The following is a 19,993-nucleotide window of genomic DNA, read 5'->3' on the forward strand; positions in this document are numbered from 1 at the left end:
CAGTGAAACAAACAAACCACAGAAGAAGAAGAGGATCAGTTTGGGAAAAAAAAGCAGAAGAAGAATGAAGACGAGCACAACTGTAGAAACTGTGCAAGCTTTTGAATGTTTAGGTCCTGTTGGCAGTTGGAAACAAATGTGCCTGAAACTGAGGTCGATTCGCAGGAGTAAACTCTGAACTTAGCACTGCCCACTAGTGGAGGAATTGCCTTAACAACCATGACAATGCAAGACGCATGGAAGTATGATAACAGCGACATATCTCAACGTTTGACATGGACGTTGCTTTTTACGTATGCAAGGGAGCATAAATGGACCTTAAGGGTGCATTCCCACCAGCCTTTTTTGATTCAAATCCTAATGCGTGTTCTCGGAAAGTCTGTTTCTTTTAGGGTATTGTAAATGCACAAAGTCTTATTCAAACCAGTTTTTACCACACATGCAAATACATTCTTTCAACAAGTCTCAGTCAATAACTGCACAGAGGTCAAAAGAACTCCTGTAGTAAAAGTCATTGTTAAGATGGAGAAGATAAAACAAAAGTAGGACCAATAAGCAACACAATCAAACTGGGCTTAACGTGAGATATGACTATGGTTCATTCATGTAAACAGCAGCAGCCACTCTAGACTCTGTCTGCTTCTTCAGTAATCTGAACTCCATGTGCTCTGTTCTGCTTGTGAAAGATAGGAGTGGAGACAAATTAAATACAGAGAGTAATGCTGCTACACATCTAGTTCTTAACTTCATAATTCCAATCTGTTCCATGTCCACATGGCACAAGGTATTAACAACCATTTGCTTGGAGATGAAGAGAAATAGGTTTTATGTGGACTGAAAGATGTTCCCTTAACTGAAACTTGGGTCCTGTGGAAATACGGTTGAGCATCTTTGCAATGCTCAACAGCTGAAGGATCCATGGCAGAAATCTGCTAGAATTTCAGTCTTACAATAAGCTTCCATGTCTTGCTCAATGTCAAAACTCTTTTTTGTACTTTCACATTCTACCAGCTGTGGTAGATATGTGCTCTGTCCTTGGTCCTTTCCTTTTCTAACAGAATAATGACCACATGACCACAGCTTGTAAAGGAGGCTACTTAGTCACTTGAGTGTGCTAAAGGTTCGGCAGAATCTAAGTATAGTACACTGCTCTTCCATTCTCAGACAAAATATGAAAAAACTACCAGGAACACAGACCACATATAATTCAAAGTATTCCCCCCTGTGAAAAACACGAAGCCCTGTGGGACAAACACACTCACATAAACGCAAACTGTTCTGACAGATGCGGCTGACATCTGGCAGGTACTATATAAAACAGTGCATTTAACATGTTCGTACACTGTCTCCTGTTTGTGGAGGGGATGGCTGACTGGTGCACGTATCGTGTATGAAGCGCCACAGACTTTTTTGATTGACATAATCTGGTTATCAACATGTTAAGGCTTCATTTAAAAATCCATTTGAAAAATCATCAATGATGGTTTATTTGGTTTGATGGCAGAAGAACAGAGGAAGAGTCATTTCTCAGAAAGCTCACATAAACACAGAACAGCATCAGGATAGCAGCTTTTTGTGAGTGTGATTTCATATCTAGTGCATTTGCATGTGAAATCCTCAATTGAGCCCAAATTAAAAGAAAAGAAATTAAAACCTACAATGCAGCACACGTCCCAGCCTGGTGAGTTTTTAAATAACAAAAATGAAACAGCAAAAGTGCATTAGTTCTGTGCCATTCAACAAAGTTTCATGTTTTCACATTTCAATAGAAAGCACACCGATCATGTCAGCTGTGGAAAATAATAAAAATCAGCTATGTATCAAGCTTTGCCAAAACAATAGTTCCTTAGGCATGCTGATGCTCTGTTTACACAAAAATGTCATTTTATTTAAGAATTTTTCTTCATTCACAATCAAACATGAGAATATGTTTTGCATCAAGTCAATGGTCTCACCATTTATTTATCATGGTGAACTTAAATTGTAAACTAATGTTATAGATGTCAACATGGATACAACACTCTGCTAAATTGCACTTTAGGTTTGATTAGAACTCTGTGAAATTTGTTCTTTCTCTTTTTTACTGTCAAAACTTAACACCAGGCCTCACACATACAGCATAAAACACAAATGCAGTTTCCTCACCACATCTATAATCTGCAGCAGTGTGAGGCCCAGCTCCACCAGGATAGCAGCTGAATCATTGACCACAGGTCTCTCCAATCGATTGTAGTTGGCCAGAAGCTCCTTATACAGCCTCCTTTGGTGCTCCCCCTGCAAGGACCCTGAAGGAAACAAACATGAGGAAAGGTTATTTATTTATTTGAAACTGTGCTGTCAGACAATGATGAACCACTTTTTTGTTTGTTTTTATGTTATTTTTTCAAACTAGTGCTTTGGCTAGAACCCCCAGTTTCCTTGGAAGAAGCTGAATTCTAATCTAGAAAATAGCTGTAATGGTTTTTTTTAACCTTTTACCCTTCCTTTACTGGCATCTACCTGCAGCCAGATTATAATTTACTTGGTGAAATTTCTAACACGCTTCCAAAAACTGTATCCAAACACTGGCGATTGTGCTAATATAGTTTTGATTTTGATCTCTACAGTTTAACCTGTAAACTTATAAACAGCATATAAGCAGAGGGCATGTATGTGTTGAGCAAGAGATTTTGATGAATAATGAATAAATAAACATACACATGCTGACATCTGCATTAATATCTGCTGACTGGAGAGCACACACACACACACGCACATACACAGACACATACAGTGTGGCAGGACTGAGAGATGGTGTACTCTTAGGATTTTTGGTGATTAGGATGATGTGTCTTTTGGCCCGACTCTCATCACCCTTATTGATCCTCTTTTTCCTCACTTTCCAGACACATTTAGTGCAACCTCTTTGTCCCGAAATAATGAGACAGACACACATTCTGCTTTCCATCACAAATACACATTAAGATCAAATTGTTAGTGAATTTGAAACCATTGATCTGGCATTTTTGATTTTACAGACAAAAAGGAGAAACAGGGTCAGAACTTTTTACTGGTCCAGTCAGTACTGAAGTAAGGGTTTTGGCTTTTTTTGGGAATGCTGAAAGGATCATTTGTAGTACAAAGAAAGTAAAAGTTTTTAGTGAGATTAGTAAAAATAATTAAGAGAAAAATCTATTATAATTTCTGAAGCATCCATCCTTCCATCCATCCATCCATCCATCCATCCATCCATCCATCCATCCACCCATTTTCTATACTCGCTTATTCCAGTGCCGGATCATAGGGGGATTTATGAAGTATTGTCTGTTAATTGAAATATACCGAAACAGTGTTGACTGATTATACTGAAAAGTGAACTGAAGCTTACATCTCTTACTTGCCTATGACAGAAAGCAGTCTGTAAATATATCAATAATGATCCAAAATTTTATTTTTCCAGTCTTCTCAACCTTCGCCAAAGGCATCACAGCAAACAAAGTACAACAACATATGTTAGATAATCTTTTACTTAATAATATGTTCCTCAACAGACAATATTAAAATGTGTCCTTTGTTAAATGTCTCACATGAATACATGCAACATTGTGTTCTGTAACATTAACAGCTTGTTAAGTTTTTGACTTTCTTTACTTGTTAGTGCCCTTCTGATCCATGTTATTTAAACATAGAAGTACTGTGAAAAAGAGACAAGTTTAGACTGAAGCATTTGATGTTGCTTTTTAGTTAAAATGTTTTATTTTTATTAGTTTCAAATTTATTTAATTTTGTCATCTGTTAAAATCTGACTATCTGTATGGCTAAGGTTTGAGCTTTTCCCTTTAAGAATGCTGCAGATAAAATTAAAGGCAAAATTGAAAGATGAATTTAGGATTTAAGATTGAGTTACCATTTTGCAGCTGTCCTAATTCCATCTATTCAATCAGTATTTCTTGTTTTCTTTATTTATAATTTTGTTTAATTGTTATTAATGGCTCAGGTCCGAGAGGTAGGTTAGGTAGGGTGGGGTTCAGGGTTTACAATTTATGTTATATTTATGTTATAATTATTAATGCCATTGTTCTTTGTTATGAAGAAAATATGAATAAAAATTTTGATCACAAACAAGAGAATGGTGCATTGTGGATAATGTGACTGGTGTAGTTTTTGTTTATGGAAGTGAGATAACACTGCAGGTGAGAAATAAGTGCAAGCAGATTATTCACAACTAAATCTGTAGATGAACCCAGATTTCAGAATAATCTCAGTGTAGTTTAATATGCTGCAAAAATTCAATGACAGCATTGTGACATATTTTGCAGATTCAAAACTGATTTACTTTTTATGTATAATGATGCTGTAATTCACATAGGGCTATCCCAATTATTACATAATCATTTAATCACAGTGGTTTGAGATTATAATAACTATTTTCAATAAACAGAACTATCGTTTTTTTTCACCTGTATAGAAACAGCTAAGTGAAAGAAAACAGAAATGTAATAATTTCACGTCACTTCATTGCAGTTTGATAGAACAGCAGACTGGCACACTTTGACTGATCTGCCTCTGCCTGTCTTTTATGGCACATGAGTGTATTTTTACTGACACTTAAAGGTTATTTCAAGAGGCTTCAATTGAATTAGAGCAACTGAATTCTGGTAAACATATGCAGACATTAGAGTTACAGCAACACTGTGTGAAGATTTTGCCTTTAATCCAAGTGAAAAACAACCCATTAACTTGGAAAAGCCGATTTGATGGATTCAGAGAAAAAAGATGGTGGTCAGAATTACTAATACCACTAATCTGAGAAGTCATCTTTGAATCCAACACCCTAACCTAGTTCACAACTTGAAATAAAAGCCACAGCTGCAAGTTTTTCTCTGCAAGTAGCTTTTGAACAAATGATAAATGATTCTGAAAAGAAAGCAGAGGTATAATTCCTATTTTTTCTAGTTGTCTTTGTTTGTAAAACGCTGTTATTCTACATAAGGTATATGTGTATTATTACATAAAGATTAAACCTAAGCTCATAGTGTATGACTATTAATAGTCTATTATAAATTTTATAACTGTGATAGAACTAAATACAAAGACATATGAGGCAATCTAAATAAAAACAGATACTGAAAGGCAGATGCAACGTCTGATAAAAAAACCAGTGTAATGGGTCAATTCACTGAGAAGTGGTAGCTAGCGAGAATCAGTCAACCAGGAAAATAAAAAAAATGTAAAAAAATATTATTAAGATGACGAGAAATGAATGTGAACATTAATAAGATTAAAAACACAACACTGTAGAGCTGTAAGGAGGACAGGCATATATCCCTTTGGCCTGCATGGGGCTGCTTGGGCCATTAAGGCTGTAATGAGGAGAGTTATGGCAGAACTGTGCCCGAGGTCAGAGACAGAAAAGAGCTTTCTGAAGCTGCTCAGCACAGCAAAACCCTTTCCATTGTTGCTATGAAGCCATAAAACTCAACATGAACACACATACATATTTTAAACTCTTTTTGGTCTTCCTCACTGTAAACATGTTTGGATAAACAAAGCAAATGCGCAAAAGGCTGTTTCTATTGCGGGTTCTGTAACTACACACACATAAAGAAATGAACAGACAGAAGAGCGAAGTCATAAATCTGCTCATATATGCACAATACAATTAGTATAGGCGCAAGCACACAAATTCAAATTACTGCCTCATCTGCAGCTGCCATCCTGCCAACGTCTCTCCTGTGTGTCTGTTGTGTTTTAATACTGTAAAATGTAAACTGAGGGCCAACTGAAGATAACTAAACTAATATAGTCAGTGAAGGAGAACTGAAAGCTCAGTCTCTGCTGCTGCTGTCTCATAAATTCATATTCAGTGGGAATTAAATAATCACATGAAATAAACCACAAAGCAAACAGTATGCAGTCAACTCAAGATGAAGGGAAGAATCCATGGGTCTTTTTTTTTTATTTCTTTAATCATCTCGCTAATGAAGCCGATATTACATGTTGACATGAATACATCATTTTCCAAACACAAAGAGAGGCGTTTTTTTAAAAACAAGAGGCAAACAAAGGAGGTGAAAAAAGGAAACAGAGGAAGTGGCAGATTTAAGGGTTGTTCAGCGCTTTCTTCTTCTCTTTTTCTTCTTTCTTGTCCTTTTATCAAGGTCATGATAATAACATGCTCTAAAGTCAGAATTCTTCTGGTTCTCTTGTTTCAGTGATTTCCGAACTGGGGGGCAGGCCCAGAGTTATGATGGGGGTGTGTGTGGGTGTGTGTGTGTGTGTGTGTGTGGGGGGGGGGGGGGGGTTGTGTGTGTGTGTGGGGGGGGGGGGGGGCACAGCCAGGCTAAATTAAACTTATAGTTTTTGCACTACTAACAAAACATGGACAAATCTGTGAAAGCACCAATGGGCAAATTCATTACCGACTGGACTTGAGACCATATCTGAGTTTAAAACCTTCACCTCTAGGCTTAAGTTTTGGCTGAAAACAAACCAAAACTGTACCCTCTAGTAGACTGTATGTGTGTGTATGAATGAATTATAGATTTTGTATTGTGTGTAGGTAAGTTTTATATAGGTTTTGTAATGTATCATGTAGTGTAGCTCTGGCTAAAACCTCTGTTTGCATGGCATCAGCAACAAACTTGTGTGACTATGTTCAAATGCAATGTCCCTGTCAAATAATTCAAATAAATAAATAAATGATGATGAATCAACAACAGAGATTTCAACTACCAAAAAGAAGACAACAAAATACGATGAAGCACAGAAAACGTTTGGGAACCACTGGCCTAGATGTATATTATGTTTAATATTTAAAAGTATTAAAGATCTTGTTTCCCTGAGAATCTCAGGGATAATCCCAATTATTGGTATTTTATAGTAGAGATGGAACTACATATAATGAGTTTACTACTGAAAGTTTTATATATTATTATTATTATTATATATATTATTATATATATTATTAAATCTTATATAAAAACATAAAACATAAGAAAACATACAGTCTACAGCCTAATTCTGAATTAAAATTTTTCTACATATTGAGCCTGTCTCACTGTCTACTGGAAAAGGCTTTACTCGTCTCCCTTAGAAAACCCTATAAAGCTTTTTAAACATAACCAAGCACTGCTGCAGAGCCATTGAGCCTTGCTGGGAATAAACTTACATTTCTCAGTCATTTTGTCTCAGTTAAAAGCCAATTTTATGGCTGAAAATATGGCTTTTCAAAAAATGATCAGACTTGATTTAAGTCCAGCTTACTTCAGTCAAAGTCTTTAACAGGAATAAATTCATTCTTCATGCTGTGTGTTTGTACGATTTAGCCAAAAAGGCTCTGCTATATGAGAAAGCACATGGAGTCAAGCATGAATTTGTTTGGAAACTTTTTTTCTTACTTGATAAACGTGTAATAGATCTACATCTTGTAATAACAGGAGAGGCAGAGCCCTGAAACTTTTTTCCTCTCCAAAGCCACAGTCTCAATAACTCTGGAGGGACTTTTGACCTCTGTTACACGCAAGCTTTAAATATAACATAAAATATCAATGATAATAGAATCAGAATCCTATATTGTTTATCTAACTATAAACATAACAAAATAAGGTACCATACAAGAAAGCTGCAGTTAGTTATTATGAGTTTACCAGCTAATTTTAATGAAGACGAGAGACGGTTCAAGACAGTGCTTCTCACCTGTACAAACTTTAATGTATGTTCAGAGTTCCGTGCGGAAATATGAATGAAACAATAAATGCTAATCACACAAAGCAACAATGCTTAAATAAATCACACTTAAAATGGCAATACGTTGTGATTTAATTAATACTAACTGGCAAAGATTCTATTGTTTTGCACCATCGCTGCTACAGAGTTCATGCATGACATGCCACTGAAACTGTCTCTTCTTCAAACTCTGCGGTTAACAGAAGTCTCTACCATTGATGCTGCTGACTCACTTTACACGTGTCCAGTATAAATACAATTAAAAAATCATGGCTCAAGCACAGGGGTGCCTACGAAAACATAAGTAAAAAAAAAAAAAAAAAAACATAAAAAAGAAGTGTATAAAAAAAATAAAACACAGTTAACTGTGTTACTCATAACTGTCCCACATTCTTGTGTGGACAGCAGTAAATTAGAGCAGAACAATTAATCCTTGACAAAATGAAATTAAATGTTTCTGCTTGACAAGAATAATTTCCATAAAATGTATTTTGCTCCAATATTTCCAGGTTGCAACAACTGCATTCAGTACTTTGTGTTTCATGTTCTTACAATAAAACGTATCATGTTATAACATGACACGTTTCATGTTTTTACAATAAAAAAAACACAAATTAGAAGTCCCAATATTTTTTTTTTTTATTTGGGTGACAGCTCTGCACTCCTATACAATATTAGCCAATCACATTAATAACTTTTTTTTTTATATCTACAAATTCCATACTTTAGGTTTTTACAAACACATTTGATTGTTACTGTACTTGTTGTTTCTGTGTTCATAACTACTTCTGACAAATGATCCACAGAAACAGGTTGTTACGACCCAACTCAGGGGTATGACTGGGCGTAACAAAAAAAAATAACTTTGGGACAGTTGTAAAAGGTGTAACCAGCTAATTTTATTGGCACAGCAGTGAAACACGAATAAAACCTGTAAAAGAAATAACCAAGTGTTGGGGTTAGAGAAACTCCTGAAATAAATACAAAGGAATTAACAAAACCCTGTATAAAACCCACGAGTGAAACCAAAAGAATGTACAGAACTCGGTGTACACAAACCGAAGTGTAGCAAAGCTTAAACTAAACTGAGTGTATAAATATAGCACAGCTAACACCCAGTAAGCAATGCCACCAAAACTTCTGCGCTGACCAGCCTCACTCCTACAATACGAACAAACACACAGTAACTAAAGTGAGGGTCCACAGCCTGTGCCATTCACGGCTTCCCCTCCTGACTGAACTCTGCAGCAGCCTTTTCAATCTTTGCTTCCTCTAAGCTGCAGTCTGATTGGCTGAATGAGCAGTCAATCAGAGGGGAGGAGACTGGGGTGCTCCTGAACCAGTCACTCCACACAGAGCTCCAAATCAGGCAATCAAACGGCTAGAGATGGGATTTATGGCTCTTTGAAGGGAGCCGGATCTTGAGGAGCCATTCCTTTCAAAGAGCCATTCAAAAGACTGGCTCGTTCTCACAATATCTTACAAAATTTCACAATATGTAAGAATGACAAAAAATCAAAATATGTACCTATATAAAATCTACAATACAAGATTAAAAAATGAAAGGAAAAATATAGATAAAAAAGGATAAACCTGAGCAGTCAGTGCAAATTCTAGTAAATATTTTGGATAGAGCTCACAGTATTTGTTTCCAAACAAAACTCTCTGCCCATAGATGCTTCACATGAATAGAGCGTGTTGGACATCAGACTTCTATTATGTCACAAATGTTATTTATTTTATTTTCATTTGACTCAACTTTACTGCTTCTTATTTAATTATTTGTTCATTTATTCATTAAGTCTTTTTTAGCTGGAAAGGGGGGAGGGGGGTTGGGCTTGGCGTGTATGTGTAAACGTGTGTGCGTGTGACTGTGTAAAAGATTTCATTGAGTGTTTTTATTCTTATTCTGCTTTGATGTATGTAAAGACTTGTTTTATTGAACAATGAGATATGAACTGAGATATGCATAAATGGTTTTAATCATGTAAAGAACTTTGTGTTGCCTATGGCATGAAAAGCACTTTATGAATAAAGTTTGATTTGATTTGGTTTGATGAAAGCAGTGTCAAAAATTTGTATATAAAAAGAATGGCTCACAAATGAACGGCTCACGGCTATGAATCGGTTCCCATCGTTCATTTAAAAGAGTCGTTCAAAAGAATTGATTCGTTCATGAACGTCACATCTCTACAAACGGCAAATGAGCCGCAGCTGCCTGCAATAAGCAGTGGCCGTAACACAGGTCATTTGTGCCTTTTGATATTGAGTCTGTTTTAATTCAGTTGATGTGTGCGTTCCTCTCTGTTTCAGTATCTGATCATGCATGTGTCTCCTTCTCTTTCAAACATCTGTTCTGACTCAGCACCAGATGTTAAACTTTATATACAAAAGATGAGATGTGTCCACTGCAACTAATCTGCAGACTAACTTTCTACTGACATTGTTCCTATTTCATTTCACCGTAATACCAAGCAGGGCATGACACCACAAAATAACATGCACTATTAAAAAGGTTATGAGATCAGTCTGCTAACTGACACCAGTGGGAAAAGGATGCACTCTGAGAAACTGATGCAGATAACTTTGGCTACCATTGACCTGATAAAGAGGTACCCTTAAAATTGTTGCTGATAATTTTGTTTAGCAGCAGTTTAAAGAAGATGAAGACCTTTAGAGTGTGAAAGAAAGAAACGAGAGGCTCAAATTTCAGGCACACAGGAGCTCTTTACAAAGGGAAGATGAGAAGACTGCCGGAGACCGTTTTAGCATTTGAATGCACGAGCAGTGAGATTTACTGAAAGCAGAAACAGGTTAAATCATTTTAAAGCAATCTCATTCAGCTCTTCTCAATTCAAGTATGAAAACACAGCATTGAAACAGGGTCCCTGAAAAAGTGTTCAAGGATAAGTACACATGTTCACACAGCACCACACACCTGAAAATTCAAATACAGATCTTTCCGTAATACTGTATAATATAAAGTCAGGTCTTATGTAAAAAAAAGGAGAGAATAGCACTTTTTTATGCTAAACCAGCAGTCTATGTTCTGTTTTAGTGCCCAAAAACCGGGTTTGCATGTGGACAATAGGTGGAAGTACATAGAAAAATCTTAAGTTAATGAAATACCTTTATGTGTGTATGTGTAAAAGGCCCAAGAAAGTTGGAAACCTTATCAAACAGCACATAAGTCAATCAGGAAAATAAAAACCACATTTGAGAATTATTTTACAGCAGTTAGGTTCTAAAGAACCAATTAACACATCAGTTACCTGACTGCACACTTAAGGCCCATTTATACTCAAAGCAAATGACGGATTCACAGACGGACGGACAGTTTTGTCCATGTCCTACATCGGTTAGGGTGCAACTTCTTTTCATGCTTTGCAGCTCATCATTTGCACAGTAGCCCTTCTTTGTGATTCAGGGACTGTTGAATTGGCTTTGATTGCCATATATGGTAGTTTGGCTAGTAGATGCACAAATAAAGGGAAAATCAGCAGTAGATTGTCCTCATTCTTCCTCCATCCTTCACTCCCTATTAAGTTTTCCATCTCTTATCTGAATTCTTATCTCGCCACTTTTATTGCCTTCCACCTCTGGCCTCTATTCAACTCCAATGCCCTTGTTCATCCCATTTTCACTACACTTGCCCCCATCTTTCAGTGTCTTTTTTCTTTTACAAGCATTTCTAAATCTTAAGAAATAATCTTGCCCTCCTTTTCAGCTTTTGTTAGCTTTTTCAAATGTTGTGCTCTTCTTTGCCAAAAAATAGCACATTCTACAACTGCCTAGGTTGTATGGAAACAAACAAAAATCATCATTTTTGTCATCATGATTCATACTGTTATTAGTGAGTTTGTATCATCTCAAAAAGTTCAAATAATGAGTAAAATGTGACCAGTCCGAACTGATCTGTTGCATCTCCACAACCAAAACTGGGGCTCAAAGTTTCATGTGAGCACATTAGTATTCCCTGCATCACAGTCACATACACTATTACTATCTGCTGAGAAATTCAGCTACTCAGTTCTGGCCTATTTGACTACTTTTACTGGGTCAATGCATTCAGATGAGGCTTCCAAACATGCTCATCAGAAGGCTGTCCACACACATAGAAAGCCAGAGGGACAATTTCTTCCTCAATTTTTCTCTCACTCCACTGATCACAGATATACACCAAATACACACCCCTAAAAACACAGGAATGCTATTTTTGGCACAGCACTAAATGGCCACCTCAGACATCGGGCTGTTTTAGTGCCCCTAAAGCAGCCAGCTGAACCCATTCACACATGACGCAGACAAATGGTAGTGGATTTGTTCCTGACCCTCTTTCCACTAAGGTAATCTCCCACACTTAAATAAATGAGGTAATCCATTATAAGGTAAGATCTTTCTTACACTTTGGGGAGATCCAGAAATGGCGTCAGCAGACTTCTAATACAGATAAAAGCCAATGTGACAGTGGAGTGGTAATGGTTAGTTGATTAAAATTATGATTTATGCATTTGAGAAGTTCAACATATGCTTGGTACAAGTTTATTAAAACCATTATTGAATGACAAGTCACAAAATTGAAAATAAAAATGCTCTTACAAGCTGGCAAGAGAGAGCAAATTCTACCATCATCATTCATGGTAAATAATTTATTACATAAAAAAAACTTCAGAGCAATGTGTTGTTTCTGTATATCCCTGTAAAAATATGTAGTGTCTCAGTGTGGTGTAGACAGAATGGTGTTTAATTTAAATGCTGATATTAGTTGACAGTGGTGGAGCCTTGTAGATAAAATGGTGTGTGTCCATCATTGTGGACTGCTCCTTAACTGCTCTGTTGTCAGTCGACTGGTGTTCCCATGCCAACGTACTGTATGTAAGCACACGCTGATGTAGTGCTGAGGTGCTTCTAATTGGTTTGTGTAAATGCCCAGAACAGAAACAGTGGCAGCTAATTGAAGATATCTTTTTCTTTGCATCAATAAGTGACCACTGTGTGAAAAGAGCTTTTGTGTCATGCCCTGGCAGAAACACTTGTTCTTTGGCTGAGGAACATACGTCATGTAGATGGTGTTTCCAGAAAAGTAAAATTGTAATATAATTTGAGAAACCTATAAGATATACATCTTTCTACTGTAGATGAGGTGTAACCAACCTAACAAACTGTTGCTCACAGTGATCTTGCTGCTAGAAAGACTCAGATTAGCATGAGACCCCTGAGATTCCAAATTATGTAACATGAATCCTGATGAATAAACATAAGGAAAAACTGCAGAGCTGTGGTGACAAGAGGGTCCAGGAAATTAGAGGAGAAATGAAAAGCTATTTAAAAAATAAATAAATAAACACATCTGCACTTCAGTTTAGCTCAGCATTAACTTCTATGCTGCCAGAAGTGCTTTTATTTAAGGAATAGCTCTAAAACAACACATTAAAAGTTAACATAAAAAATAAACATTGATCAGTCAGTAATCTTATTGCATACAGCACACTGCCTAAATGTCAGAAAGACTTAAATAAAGCCAAATTATAATGTGGCCTGGAACATAAAAAGGCTTTGGTCTCAGAATGCTCTGAAACAGAGGGACCAGAGTTAAAAACCTGGGGTTTGAATAGGGGGGGCAAACACAAAGACGCCACTGACAGGTGCCACACCCCGGGGGCCAGCAGAGTCGACACCACAACAAATGCTACATGTCTAGAGCTTTTCTCAGCCTTTCTGATGCAAATATCTTCTGTCATAGCTGGTGTGAGAATAAGAGAATAAAAAAAAAAATTTAACAGCATGCACACATGACATGAAATTGTGATGTAGGATGATGCTGTCTAAGCAAACCATATTTTGAAAGGTTCTTTTGTTTGTTTTTTAAATATGAGCGAGTAGTTACTGCATAATCTGGCAGACAAACACCACTTGTCACATTCATAGCTTCAGTACTCACCATGGCAAAGGTACAGAGCAGAACAAAAACTGCTAATTATCTAAATTTTTTCTCACTTTCTTCTTATCCATCTCAGCCACAGAAGAAACCAGTAGGTATCTTAAGGACACATACCCAACAAAAAGTCATTTCCCAATCCACTACTCTAAATTATTACATGACTTGGTCTCTCAAGGCTTTTGTTTCCTATTTGGTTAGCGTTCATATGACATAATGCAAATTACAATCTATGAGCAGTAAAATGTAAGCCATAACACACAACCATCTTACCATTTCGTTTTAAATGCAGGCTTAAGATTTCATGGGTGAGAGTACGGTAGAAAAGAACAAAGTCTTGAGTTGGAGGGGAAGTGGGGAAGCGTTATGACTGCTGAGAATATTGTGCAGGATGAGTCTCACACCAGTGATCTCTTGCATGGAGGCTTCAGGCTTGTTGGTTTTCTATGTCATGTTCTGCCATGAGATCAGTTGGATTATGGCACACCTTGAAATCCAAGAGTAAAACAATGTTGCACTGTACTTGCTATGTCAAAAATAGCTGCAATAAATATATAGAACATGTCTTTATATATATGTATATATATATATATATATATATATATATATATATATATATATATATATATATATATATATATATATATATATATATATATATATATATAAAGAAAACCACTGTCTGGTATTTATAATTGCACATCCTCCATAAGAAGGATGAAAACAGGATATTTCCTCTTTAATTTTCTTCCCTTGTTATTGTGGATAGTCAGTGCAGTTTAAAGTCATATCTACATTGGTAAAGTTGTAGCACCTCATTATTTTACTGTCAATCATTTTAAAAAGTAATGAGTTTGTCAGAGGAGGTCAGCAGTAAAACATCCAGATGCTCAGCCCAGGTGGTTTGCCTCTTACCTAACCTGTTTCACAATACAGATGGTGCTACAGAGAGGAGACAGGAGTCTGAGACATGTGTTTATTTGAGCTGGGTTTAGCTAGAAACAAAAATTAAAGGATACCAAACAGAGAAGTATGGCAAGGATAAAAAAAAATGACAGCTCTGCTCCTTACAAAGATGCAGCTCAAGTTTTAAAGCATCTGTACTTTGATATGCTGTGCCTCCATACCTGATCCCATTCGATAACGTAGACTTTCCACACCTCACTTTCATTCTGTTGACCACTTATAAGGATGAACTCCTGAATGACAAGAGGTTTTTAGAGGTTTATGTACATTTTCTATGCAGGAGATCAGAAGTTAGAGACTGCACAATGTTCTGAGATAAAATTTTACTTTTAGACTTCCATGTGCACAAGCAAATCTTTTTTTCTTGTACTGTACTCTCACCTGCAAATGTTTAAGGGATTAAGGGGGATGGATTAGGCCTACATTTTGCATAGATGATTAGTTACAAAAAAAAAACAAACTGGAGAAAGCCAAGCAAGCATGGTTGTTTTAAAGTCTGAAATGTTGTATATTTATTATGATTTACTGAATATTAATCATGTGTACATTAAAATCAACATTAAAAGATTGTTCTTTTATTTATGTTTCCTTTTCAAGCTGTAAATTTAATAAATATGAATGCTCTTGTGCTACTCTTGGATCACTACATGTACAAGCCAAAACATTTAGTAATTATGTGATCTTTGTCATATAGTTTTTTATGTATAGCTTTAATTTGCTTCATTCATATATTGAAGTGTCTTCAATTTAGGTCTAGTGGGCAATACAAAAGTTCTGGGGTTCTCTAAAGGTTTTAAACACCGAGATAGAAGGATACGAGAAGGACGTAGTAATGAAAAAAATAATGACATGGGCAAAAGAGAATGGAGGACATAAGTGTGACAGATGACTGAGAGTAAAGGATAAAAAGTGGAAGTTTTTATCCCTCAGTTTATCAGTTTTGTGGAAGAAATTTTAACTATCTACAATTTTTGTAACTGACTAATAATAGCTCTCAGAAAAGAAATAAGTGCATGTGCAAAGACTCATGACCAATTTCTGCGGGGTGTTTAAATCAACTCACGAACCATGGATTCATCCATTAACACATCATTTCCTGCATTGTTTGACTGGCTTCAGCTGTGAACGGAGATCATAGCAAAGAAGGTTTTGTGGTAATGGAGTTTAGGATGGATGGATTCATATAGGAGATGTTTATAATCTATGGTCCTAAAACCACTGAATGTTTAATCCTAATCCAGGAGCTAGAACCTTTGCTGCAGGGCAACTCTAAGTGCATGGCTACAACATCTCAGCTGTGCTGATCATGACCTACTAAAATAGCTCAAAGGAAGCCCAAAGGTTTATCAGCACACTAAAGTTTTTTAAGTGTTTTTTATGTTAATCTGAGGCGTCCAAATGCGGTTTTAAACTTTGGGTTAACTTAAAGGCAGCACAATCTTTTAACTCTTCACCACCAGCTAGTAAATGAACTGTAGACTTGACCGAAATGCTTGACAAATGCATGCAATATCCCATTTACAAAGGGGATAGCTACTGATTTAAGAGTGTACTGTATGTCCACCAAGCAAAACAAAAGAGGGAAAAAACAGCGGAAGGCTGCATGAGACAAAAGCTTAAGCAACACAGGCAGAGGAGGGCATTGAGGGAGATGAGGGGTTGTTTTGAATTCAAGCAGAAATTATTGGATCATCTGTGCCAGGCAGCTTCATTCTCATTAGTCACTGATTTTTGCCGTATTTTATTGTATTTCTGGTTTGCACACTTGAACAAAAACTAGTGAGAATCCTTGCTAATTTTAAGTCATTGAGATGCAAATGAATTTCATCAAAAATACAGCTGTAGATGTTGAAGAATTAGTAAATCATCCTAACTCTGTCAAGAGTTCACAAATCATGTGTGGCATTGTGGAGCATGAATTGTTACAGAATAACGTTTCAGCTTCAAGAAAGCTGCCATATTCTTTATCTTTTGATTCGCCTATTGTTTTGCGTTTCACTTGACAGACGAAAGCTGCTTATCAGTGGTACAGTGAATGTGCATTCAAGCAGCCAGCTGGTTCTCAGTCCCCAAACCCTCAAGCTTCTATTCTGATTCCAGCAATGACGCATCTATCTATCTATCTATCTATCTATCTATCTATCTATCTATCTATCTATCTATCTATCTATCTTTCTGTCACTAAATTTTAACCTTTTTGTCAAGATTGTGAGGCAGAGTTTGGACACAAATGCAGGCAGATGAGGCAGAAGGCAGACAGGTGCAGGACTTAAAGGTTTTAATGACGTCAGCTGAAAACAAACAAGTGGAAACGTGACGTTAACATGACATGAAGACTACAAAAGCCTAAAACAAAACCTACAGATCATGGCACTTTTAACCTTAAAGATTTCACTCTAAATAGAAAGATAAAAACCTTAGACTTCCATCAAATGTGTCGCTCTGACTGGCTCTTCACCAGTAGACTAGACACAAATCATTTGTGAAGCAGACAACAGTGCTCTCGAGCTGTTCACTTTAGTCCTTGTTTCAGTACCGACACCACTCCACCTCATCCTTTTTCTCCCCTTCAGCGTGACACTGACCAGCTCAGCAAGGTGAGGTGACAGGTCTGAGTCTGTGCCCGACAGAAATAAAGTACTTTATGTTTGTATGCACATTGGTATATAAGTAGGAGCCTTGTAAGCAAAGTTTCAGAAAAGCCTCCGTGTCAGAAATGGTTAAGTAAACAGCACAGATGTTACAGATGACGCGACTGCTGCTGCTCATGATGATAAAAATGATGATGGGATAGGGCTTAGGAAAGAATTACAGAACCATGCATATCTCTTTTATACTTGAAAAGCAAACACTGATTGACTGAAACGCTGATGTGCACATTTTACTGTAGCCTAAGTTTGTAGTGTATGAAAAGATTAATGCTTTGAAAAATCGCCTTTTTTACATATAAGAGTAATGGAGGATTTTGTAATTCACATTGGTCTTCCAAAGATTCAACAACCAGTACTCAGTCCAACATGTGGTGACTAATAAATTACAGATAATCAGTCCTTCGGGGACTCATCGGTCCTAATAACTTGCATCTCTGACACTTTAATGTGAAAATAAACGTGCAGATTTTTGTTTAAGATAAAATGATCAGGTTAATATCTTCTCTTAATAGTTCCATTAAGATTAAGTTATTTAATTTCTGACATTCCAACTCCTGAAGGCTACTTGCAAAAGAAACTGCATGAAAGCTCACTTGTCTTTTTCCAAATGACACAAACATTCACCGAGATATATTTCTAATAAATCTTTGTCAACATCCCAAAATAATCAAGAGGAACATTCCTTCAAACTTACCTTTGAAAAGGATGACTGCCCAAATATAAAATCCAACCGAACATGCTCCCCAAAACTTGTGGCACCGCATGCTGGCACTGATCACTGAACTCCACCCGCCAGTGGGCTCTCCGTGTCGGATACGCGAGGACTCCGCCGCTGCTTCTCGGTGGAATGAACGCGAGGCGGGGAAAAGACAAAGAGGAGGACAGTTTGTAGGGGGAAAATGATATAGAGATGTTTGGATTGGCGCGTTCACGCAGCTTCAGGTGCACGCAGCTCCGCGCTGACAGAGACGTGCCACTCACAGCTCATGGTTGCAAAACTTCAGGTTTCACAAGAGATGATGTAAACCAAACTTAAAATGACGGTTTGGGGGCTCAAATCAGCTGGAGAGACTTTCCGTAGGTTAGAATCATTAATTACATGGTGAATGAATGAGTTTTATGTGGCCAACTGGTCAGTCAGTTTCAAGGACACATAAAGAAATATTTTTAAAACCTTGACCCTGCTTAGACTATAGTTTACTTCCTGAACGAAACGGCATAAAAATCCCAATCATCTCTCATGATGGAATTCCTCTCCTCACTCTACCTCCCGCTGTACTCTCCATGTGCCTTATTGCTCTCAGTTATCTTTCCCCCGGTAGGAGGTATCCCTGACTCCATGGTTAACTGCTCTTCCACAGCCTGGTTCGTCTGGAGACATTTTTTTTATGATTAAATGGAGTTCTGCTCAGGAAGATGCAGTTTGATGGGCTTCCTTAAAGGTTTCTTTTTCATGATTTAGTATTATATGAATATATTTGCACTGAACTGTAGTCAATATAACTGGGATATTCATCATTATTATTGTTGTTAATCCCAATTGGGGAATTAGCCTCTGCATTGACCAGCATTAAAATTAATAGAAACAGCGACCTCCCATATTTTCCGTTAAGCAGTTAAGTACCTTGCTCAGTTGAGGACCCTCAGACTGTGGACTTAAACCCAGGTTTTCAAGGCCACAGCCCACTAGTGCAGCCATGAGGCTACCAATCCCCCATCATGCCACATCCATCACCAATGGCTTTGTGACTTTGTTTTATTATTGATTCATTGCTTTATGAGAAGCCTCTTATTTTTTTAACTCGTGTTAATGTGAAATGAATTGTTTTAAATTGGAATGTGATTAATTAAACTGTATTGAAAGTGTTAATGTCTTTAAAATGAACACTGTGAGAGAAAAAGCAACACATTTCAGAATAATGTTTTTTTCCTTTAGTGTGTAAAGTTAGTGCAAATCTTTCTTCACAAAACTGGAAAGCCAAGCGTGTGTAGATGAGTTCAGTATATCTGGTAGTAAATACTGATAGTGATTTTATAGATGTAGATAAGTATTTGTTACATGCAGTGTTGCCTACTTTCTAATTTGACGTTAATAGTCCCCCCACCCCCCCACCCCCCTTGTGTCATTCAGTCTTTTTACAAGATTAAAGTAAAATCCCTGCATTTCTTTCATTACAGCGAGTTAAGTTATAGAGAAGCTGTGCTGATCTCAGGTCTGTGCAGTAGATACAATGAGTGCCAGTGGATGGTTAACAGACTGGAAGCAGGACGATGCAGCTCATGTACCTCTGCCCAGTGTATTTCTCACTTTGTTTCTTCACTAATTAGTTTATTCAGCGTGAAAACCAAATTGCGTAAACAAAACAAACTGTATTTTTGTAATCCATGCACCTGGCCACGAAACAGTCTGATGTAACCCCAAGTTAAATGTTAAAGGATTTGTCCAATAGGAATTTTATATACTCTATCTGTTTGGACTGAATAAAAAACAATCACTTAAATTATCTAAATTAAAATAGCTTTTTTAATATATTTTTGTAGAAATTGACAATATGTTCATGTTTCTTGTAAAAAAAAATAATATACCATTCATTTGTTTATTTTATGGTTTTATTATATTATTATTTACTTTTCTTTTCTTTTTTTTACTTTTTCAAAAGTTTACATTCTGACTGGTTAACACATCTACACTTACTCATTCATCCCATTCAAATAATCCATCCTATGAAAT

At 36.7% G+C, this 19,993-nt stretch overlaps 1 protein-coding gene across 1 annotated transcript in view; it reads right to left on the bottom strand.

Annotated features, from left to right (window-relative positions):
* The window catches only part of LOC121643389 (neuronal acetylcholine receptor subunit alpha-7-like), a 38,243-nt gene extending 20,026 nt beyond the window's left edge, over nt 1–18,217 (bottom strand). The window contains exons 1-2 of the mRNA XM_041990780.1: nt 17,957–18,217; nt 2,146–2,285 (exon numbers count right to left, since the gene is read on the bottom strand). Of these exons, the coding sequence (XP_041846714.1) occupies nt 2,146–2,285; nt 17,957–18,026 (210 nt within the window). The 5' untranslated portion in view covers nt 18,027–18,217. The remainder of the gene's footprint in view (nt 1–2,145; nt 2,286–17,956) is intronic.
* Between the last annotated feature and the right edge of the window lie 1,776 nt (nt 18,218–19,993).

This window comes from Melanotaenia boesemani, chromosome 7 (assembly GCF_017639745.1).
Source record: "Melanotaenia boesemani isolate fMelBoe1 chromosome 7, fMelBoe1.pri, whole genome shotgun sequence".
Taxonomy (NCBI): domain Eukaryota; kingdom Metazoa; phylum Chordata; class Actinopteri; order Atheriniformes; family Melanotaeniidae; genus Melanotaenia; species Melanotaenia boesemani.